Below are 8,995 nucleotides of genomic sequence, written 5' to 3'. Positions count from 1 at the left end.
TGAATTGGACTAGGTGGCTTCCAATTCTTAATCTATTTTTCTCTGATCTTTTGGACATGGCTCATTTCTTGTGGTAAAGAGAGCTGTTAGAGACTGGATCTGTGATTTCTTTGATATAGAGAACTACATCAGTGAGACCATGAGGAATCTCTTTTTCTCTCTACTAATTCACATTGGACCTCTTATGATGTTAGAAAGTACTCCTTCCTGAGGTAATAATAATGTGTTACTATGGCTCAGACCCATGACAATCAGTTTAGGGAGGTCCTTAAAGAGGATGTAGATGTCTATTAGTGAGTTGTCTAATTCATTGAGGAACAACTAAGAATCACAGTGAGTCAGGAAGACTTGAATTCAAATCCAGCCTCAGACTCATACTAGCTGTATGACCCTAGACAAGTCATTTCCCCTCTGTCTGCCTCAGTTTCCTAGAGTGTTAATGGAGGTACCTACTTCCCAGGTTTGTTTTGAGGATCAAATGAGATAATGTTTGTAAAGTGCTTACCAGTGTTTGACACTTAGAAGATGCTTATTCTCTCCCCTCCTTTCTGAGAGGTTAAATGAGTGACCTGGGGTAAAACAGTCAGCATGTGCTGGAGGTGATACTCAGACCCTGTTTATCTTGACTCAGAAGTCCTCTCACTACCCATTATGCCACCCTCTGTGATGTATCTACTAATAGTAGACACTTGTAGAACACATCAAAATTTGCCAAGCATGTTACATAAACCAACCCATCTAATGCTATGCCATCAGATTCCAGTAGAAAGCAAACTGTCTCTCCAAATGGCAAGATGGTAATAAATATAATTATAAAGGACCTTCTATAAGGAGAAACAGAGCAGCCCAGCAGCCCTTTCATCACAGAAATTTCTAAAATAAGTATAAACTGAAAATCACGAAGATAAACTCTACTGTAACAATATTATGTATTTATAGGGAAAAGGAATGAGGAGATCATCTTTTATGCATGGAAATTGAAGTAGTCTAAGCAATTAGAGATAATTTGAGCCACTCAAGAGCTCCAGATGGAGAAGGAAGAGTTTGTTTACTCCTTTTTTTTTCTTTTTAAAGTTAGAACGGTGGCTCTCCACTGTGAGTTGGGGCCAGAGAAGTACAGCCGGTGGGGCAGGTGGAAAAACCAGAATAACTTTCTTCTTTTCTTACTGAGATGTTGTTGATAATGTCCAAGAGATTACACAGACCTTTGTTGATGTGCTAAGAGAGGCACAGCAGGAGAAGAAGGAAAAAATAAATGTTTCTTAATGGAAAACATTTTACCAGGATTAATCTGCTGTTTACTGGTTTGGGAACGGATTAATCTGTTGATTAAAGAATCAATAGAAATAAACGTTCACTTTAGGACTGCTCCTTTGGAAAGCTTCAGCTGTTTCAGCTGATAGCCTTGGATTGCTGCTGTTTGCTCGATTCGGGCCCAGGGGAACGATGTCGGATGTGTCTCTCCCTCCGCCCCCTCTTGCCCCCACTTTCATCGCTGTCTTTCTCCGAAATGCCTTTTTCATTTGCTCTGATTTGGATTCATTTGGTACTTTTGGTGATATCTGCCTTTCCTCTGTGTGTCTTCATTTTGAAGGCATTTGAATATTTAATACCGTGATGGAATATCCATGCATATGTAATGTATGATTTAAGGACAATCAATGTATTAATAGTAATGATGAGATTCTAAGAAGGCAAATGAATCACTGGGGCTTTTGCAAACATTCCATTTGTGCCAAGCACGATCTCTGGAGGAAGTGGGCCTGCTCTCCTTTTTTGGTGTGTTGTTTTTTGGGGGGGCGCCTACGTGACCAGGTGTAGAAAGGAATGATTGACTTCTAATGAAAACTGCCCCACAGTTCAGGAACATCACAAGATATCTGTGGGCATAAAATATAACTGCCACTGTGTGGATTAGCAGTTTCCAAGAGGAGATAGATGTCATCTAATTCTCAGTTACAGGATGATGAAAAGGCATACCTGATTGATCAGTAGGTTCCAAAGAGAAATTCCGAATTTTGTTCTTACTCTGTTAAATTAAACAGACTTACAAACTATATATAATAGAAGTTCATGGTTTCCTATGCAATCCTGTTTTTCATTTTTATATGTTGAAATGTTTATAATAATCAAAATAAAAACAGCCAGAATTTATACAGTGCTTTAAGGTTCACAAGATATCCAGTTTAACCCTTACAGCAACCTTGCCCATGTTTATTAATTCTAAAGTTCATAATAAAAGAGAAAATTAAAGAAAGAAAAGAAAGTCTAGATGATCTAATAATTTCTTGAATAATATTTTATTGCTACTGTTGACCTCAGTCTGGACACTTTTTTCTTTAACTTGGATCAAGCAAGAAAGCATACATAAAATGCTTTGCAAATATAAAACTATCTCAGTTTACCAAAGTAGGCAATACCACTCCCTGAGGGTGGAATGATGGGGTGGGGGGAGTCGTAGTAGACTCTAGTGTACTTGGGGGGCCATTGAATGAAAATAAGGATTAACCTTATCTAATCCCAGGGGGATGCTGAATAATTTTCTTTTTGAAAAGGGGGAGGTGGGTCAAATGAGTTTGGGAACTTCTAAAGGTGATGCATTTTTAGGTATGTATTATTAGTTAGGTGGCCCAATGAATACAGTGCTAGAGTTAGAATCAAGAAGACTGGAGTTCAAACACCCTCAGACCCTCATTTGTTGTGTGATCCTGGGCAAGTCATTCACCTCTGCCTGCCTCAGTTTCCTCATCTGTAAAATGAAAATAATTTTAGCACCTACTTTTCAAGGTTGCTGTGAGGATGAAATACTATTACAGGGCACTGTGCAAACCTTAAAGCTCTTGATAAATTCTGGTGTTGCTATTCTCATTATTAGGATTATTTTAAAGTTGTGTTCATTTCTACTTTGTAATGTAGTAGAAATTTGATTGGATTGGGAGACAGAGAAAATAGGTTTAAATCTTGGTTTGACTATTTTCCCATCTGACTGACTTTAGGAATCATCCAGTCTTTCTGAGTCTCAAATTTTTCATCTGTTAAAAAAGGAGATGACAGAAATTAGAGAGTTGATGTCAGAGTTAGGAAGTTCAAATTCTGTCTTGGTTGGCTGTATCACCCTATATAAGTCATTTGATCTTTCAATGCTCGGACAATTGGGCATTTCTAAGTCTGTATCAGAACTGTTGACCAGCTATGTTGGCAGTGAAAATTATCTCCTTGGGAGTTCCTTCTACCTATGAAATGACAGGTTCCAGATCTGGATGCAAAAAAAGAGAGAAGTTTGAATTAAGTGATTTACAAAATTCTATATGACCCTAAGTGGAAGGTGCCATGTATGCCATTTAACCTTTATGGCTTTGATTTCTCCTCAATAAGGTGATCACATTCCCTAGTTCATATAGTTCATTGTAAGGATGAAATGAGATACTAGCAACATCTCATAGTCATGTAGCTAATTCCTCCAATTTATGTAATTCCTCACAGCAACATAGAGAAGTAGGCAATGACACAGGTTAATGAAAATAACAATATGTATGTATGATATAGCATTTTAGTGGAGTTTATAAGGTGCTTCATATATAAGCATACAAATGTTTGCATTTTCATTTGATTTGGCCAATAGTCCTGAGAGGTCGGAGCTATTATTACTGTCATTTTATAGATGAGGATGCTAAGGCTGAGAGAAATGAAGTGACTTGCCCAGAATCACAAAGCTAATATGTGTATGAGTTAGGATTTGCACTCATGACTTCCCTACTCTAAGTCCATCGTCCATTGTACCTAGCCAACCCAACTATGCTCAGATAGGCTAATTATTAATTGACTTAATTGAATTAACCAAGAACTTCTAACTCCAAACTGTGAAGTAAGTAATAGCAGCTTAGGAAAAGCAAGGATTTTTATGAGACACGATTTTATCAGTTCTTTCCTGAAGCTGAGCCAAAGAGTGAAGGCAATAAGGGACTGGTGCTTGTTTCACATCTAGAAAGGGAGAAATCTGAAGAGAATGAGCCAGAAACTTGTGCCAAGGAGATATTGAAGTTAAAATGTAAATGCAATGAGAATCAGAAATTAGGCTAGGGCATCCATTTGAGGAGGAGAAGGAGGAGGAGGCAGAGGGTCAGTGCAGAGAACAAGAAACCTGGAGACACATGGACAGAGAGGGATCATGGTTGGACTTCAAGATTTGGTTTTGATCATTATAGAAAGTTTGCATATCCAGAGTTTCATCTGCTTTTTGGGTGTGTGTGTGTGTGTGTGTGTGAAGTACCACTCACCCTAGCCAAGACAGACAAAATACACTATGTCTGTCGACAGAGGGACCCAGCTATGAACTCGGAGCCTTTCTACTATACATTGGTCCCTTCTATATAAAAATCTATTTTTCTTTGCCTCATTAAAGGGGCCATCCCCTGATTACTTCTTAAACAGGCTTAGTCACTAAATGGGCGTTGCCTCACCCTAAGTGAGTATTTGAATAGACCTTGACCTAAAGGGGCCAAGGTCTCCCAGTGCACCCTGGGTCATCTCCAGTCATCCTGAGGAATATCTGGTCACTGAGTTCAGATGGCTCTGGAGGAGAAGTGAGGCTGGTGACCTGCACAGCCCTCCCTCACTCAAAACAAAGTCAAGTCATGTCATAATTTCTCTGATGGCATGGTCTTCTTCAACAACGAAGGATGAGCACAGCAACCATGAACCGATAATAATACATTGGCTGAGTGTTTTCAGGGTCATAAAGGATTAGAGCTATAAGCTATTACTATTATTCATCCTCCTTGAAAGGCAACAATTTCAGTTTTAAGGGATCCAAGTATCTTCGATCTAAAAACACATGAGCAAGAATCTCCCCTAAAAGGATACTTCAAAATAATCATTTGTACCTAGGTTCAAATCCTGCCTCAGACACATAGCCATGTGACCTTGGGCAAGTCACGTAACATCTCAGTCTGTTTCCTCATCTGTAAAATGAAAGAGTTGGACCCAATGGCCTTTGACCTTCCTTCTATCTCTAAATCTGTAATTCTCTGACCTCCAGAGAAGACCAGCCTGCTTCCCGCTAAGGAAGAACTTTCCACTTTTGGGTGGCTTCATTGTTAGGGCATTGTTTAACCCCTTAACATCATGCGTGAATTTGTCTCTTTGCATTTTCTACCCCTTTCTCCTAGTTCTGCCCTCATAGGTGCAGCAGAAGTCAGGCGCTTCTTTGCCATGTCCTCCTTGAAGGCAACTCTTGTGTTCTTGAAAATTATTATTTTCTTCAGGCTCAATATCCACTTACTTCAATGTCTCATAATGCTACAGAGGTGATGCTGAATTCTTGAAGATTACGCCAGGAGTTTTCTTCCCAAGCTGGAAAGTCTCCTAATATGGGCCCAACAACTGGCACTGTGTCTTGTCTGAGGACCAGAAGGCTCTTGTGCAGATGAAAAATACCTCTCGAACTTAGCAAAAATATGTGAGAAACACAGATATGAGAACTGATATGGAAAAAAGAATGTCTTGAAACTACCAACTTACTGTGTTCATCCTTCGTTCCCAAAGAAGACCATGCCATCAGAGAAATGAGGACATGACTTTGGTTTGAGTGAGGGAGGGCTGTGCAGGTCACCAGCCTCACTTCTCCTCCAGAGTCATCTGAATCTAGTGACCAGATAGTCATCAGGATGACTGGAGATGACCCAGGATGCACTGGGAAACTTTGGCCCCTTTAGACCAAAGTCTATTTAGGTCCTCACTTAGGGTGAGGCAACTCCTATTCATTGAACAGGACTGTTTAAGAAGTAGCCAGGGCATGGCCCCATTAATGAGGAAAAGAAAAAGAAAGACAGCAGGCTGTTGTGTTATAGGGGTTGGAATCACACGATGGAAGTGCTGGCATACTCATAACATCACAGGTCTTTGGAACTAACAAAGCATAGAATATATGCTATGTTAATATGTAATATTATAACATCTTATGGAAGTTATATATTGTATATCATAGAATTGTATATTATTTGTATATATTATATATTTTATAGAAATTGTATATTACATATAATAGTGTAATTGCTATTATGCATTCCCTTTCCCAATGGAAAATTTTTTGCTAGTTGTGCCTCATTCTTGAAACATACACCCTTCCACCTCCACCAGGCAGAATCTTTCATGTCTTTTACTACTTGTACGAAGCCTTTCCTGATTCCTCACTCCCAAATGCCAGAGCACCACTCTCAAATCTACTTTGCATCCCTTTTGTATATATCGCATATGGTTAATAATAGATGCATATGCAGGCACCCCAGCTTTAGAATGTAATTCCTTTGGGAAAGCAGACCTGTGGCTTCTGTAGGATAATGTCGATTCCCTGTGATCCAGTGAGGACCTGATCTTGAGCTCCAGGGGCGGTGGGAGCAGCCACAGGAGAGGAAGGTGTGTGTGTGTGTGTGTGTGTGTGTGTGTGTGTGTGTGTGTGTCTGACAGCAGGGGGCGGAGCCTCAGGAGGGGTGTGTCTGTGTGTCTGAAAGCAGGGGGCGGAGCCTCAGGAGGGGTGTGTCTGTGTGTCTCTGAAAGCAGGGGGCGGAGCCTCAGGAGGGGTGTGTCTGTGTGTCTCTGAAAGCAGGGGGCGGAGCCTCAGGAGGGGTGTGTCTGTGTGTGTCTCTCTAGGACAGCAGGGGGCGGAGCTTCAGCGGGAAGGTGTGGGAGGAGCCAAGAGAAGCCAGGGGGCGGGGCCATAAACGTTTAGTTCCCACCCACGGGGCTTCGAGACTTCCAGTCTGCACGTTAGCGGTCGGGAGCGGAGGCATGGCCGGTACCATCCAGAAGCCCACCCTGGGCTCCGGCCCCCCAAGAAAGAAGACGGGCCCCAAACCCGAGCTCACGGAGGAACAAAAACAAGAAATCAGAGAGGCGTTCGATCTCTTCGACACCGACGGCACCGGGACCATAGATGTCAAGGAGCTCAAGGTGGCCATGAGAGCTCTGGGCTTCGAACCCAAGAAGGAGGAGATCAAGAAGATGATAGCCGACATCGACAAGGAGGGGGCGGGGAAAATCAGCTTCAACGACTTCCTGGCCGTGATGACCCAGAAGATGTCGGAGAAGGACACCAAGGAAGAGATCCTGAAGGCCTTCCGACTCTTCGACGACGACGACACCGGGAAGATCTCCTTCAAGAACCTGAAGCGCGTGGCCCGGGAGCTGGGGGAGAACCTGACCGACGAGGAGCTGCAGGAAATGATCGATGAGGCGGATCGAGACGGCGACGGCGAAGTCAGCGAGCAGGAGTTCCTGCGCATCATGAAGAAGACCAACCTCTACTGAGGCTGACGCCTCTGTCCCTGGCAGGCCCGGCCCGATGGTTCTGGTTCCGAAGCTCCCTTGGTTCCGTTTTTGAGTAACACAGAGGCTGATGTTCCCCTTCCACTAACTTGTCTAGATAATTATATCAGCAAATACCTGAATCAATTGTATGTTTTCTAGAGAATTCTAAAAATGTAGTTCTAGATAATACATCTTGGCAAGGAATTATTCAATGCAGAAGCCACCAGGCTTAAGGATGGAGGCTTAAACCCCTCCTCTTTTGCCTGGCATCTCTTCTTTCATGAATGTTACACCAAACCCCAGAGCAAAATTCAAGTGTTATGGCCACCAAAGTGGCAACAAAGAATACCTCCTTTAAGGTGCAGGTTCCCTTATCACCTTGCTTCCATCATCTCTTCCCCCTGCCATGCTCAGGTGTATCAGCAGGACCATGTGATTGGCTTGTAGGCCACCATTCCAGGCCATTTTTTCCCTCCCTCTTCCATTCACCCCTTTGATTTTTATTGACTTAGCTCTTTTAAGAAGAAATTAGCTTACCACCTTCTTTGTTGTGTCTGAAACACACTGACATACTTATTGTCTTGTGAAGGGCTTGGAATGGTCCATGGCATCCTCTCCAGTCAGTACTGGGGTAGCTGCATCTAGCTCACCCATTTCGTGTGTCATCCTGGCAAATGCTCTTTCCTTTTCCCAGGCCAGGTCACCAAATGAAAAAAAGCTAAATGTAATGTTAGCCTAAGAAAATAATAAATAGAATAGGTTGGCTTAATACTAATGTTAAAAAAAAAAAAGCATTTCCTTAGTTCATGAGCTTTAAGGGCTTAGTTGCTTTGAAAATTGGGGTGGGTGGGGTGGGTGGTGTTTCAAGTATTTAGCAAAGCTGTTTTCCCTTTTACCTGCTTGGAAGAAAGGGAACTGGCTGTTGTCTTCATTAGAAATCTAATGTAACCACGGCCATTTTCTACCGATTTTGTTACAAGTTCCTCTTTACTGGTTAGCTCTAAGAACCTTTGGTTCTTGTTAGTCCGTGACTTTCTCCTCCTCTGATGTATGGACACTGACCACCAAGTGTCCCACGTGGGTAGTCTGACACACTGCTCTGTAACTCCCAGTGGTCTGTTCTGTGTTGATGCTATTTATTTTCTCTGTTGCGAATAAAGTCTTTCTTGTTAAAAAAAAAAAAAAAAAAGAATATAAGCCCCTTGAAGGCAGGGGCTATTTCACTCTTGTCTTTAAATCTCTAACACTTCCCTAACATCATGCCTAACACACAATAAATACTTAATTAATGATTACCAACTGATTGATTTGAAACTAATAATTTCATCCTAGAAGGAATAACTTCTTTATACAGCAGATATTTATTTTTGTCTGATTGCTTTCGAGATGGATTGAAATTTGTATTTTCCTTTTTTTTTAATCAGAGGTCATTTTTATTTCATTGATTTTTCTCTCAGTATTGTCCTTGCTTTTATGACACTAATTTGATATTTCAAGTGGTGAAATCAGCTTCTGGGACACTTTGGTTATAGAATGTCCCTTATTACAGCCATTTATCTTCATTGGCTTTCATTCATTTGTCTTATTCTCAGTCGCTCATAGCCATTTTGGTATAATTGATTTCACGTCATTTTGTTACCCTGTGTCTCTTCCCTTCCTTTCTTTTTTTCTTTAGTATTTTCATATTAAG

General features: G+C 41.4%; 1 protein-coding gene across 1 annotated transcript; it reads left to right on the top strand.

The window, feature by feature from the left end:
• Nucleotides 1-6,631: 6,631 nt before the first annotated feature.
• LOC140497559 (centrin-1-like) lies at nt 6,632-8,604 on the top strand. The gene has a single exon (XM_072598653.1). It carries the CDS (start codon nt 6,787-6,789, stop codon nt 7,303-7,305), a length of 519 nt encoding a protein of 172 aa, XP_072454754.1. The 5' UTR covers nt 6,632-6,786; the 3' UTR covers nt 7,306-8,604.
• Nucleotides 8,605-8,995: the final 391 nt, after the last annotated feature.

Source organism: Notamacropus eugenii, chromosome 3, assembly GCF_028372415.1.
Source record: "Notamacropus eugenii isolate mMacEug1 chromosome 3, mMacEug1.pri_v2, whole genome shotgun sequence".
Lineage (NCBI taxonomy): Eukaryota > Metazoa > Chordata > Mammalia > Diprotodontia > Macropodidae > Notamacropus > Notamacropus eugenii.
This window is presented reverse-complemented; position numbering and strand designations above follow the sequence as displayed.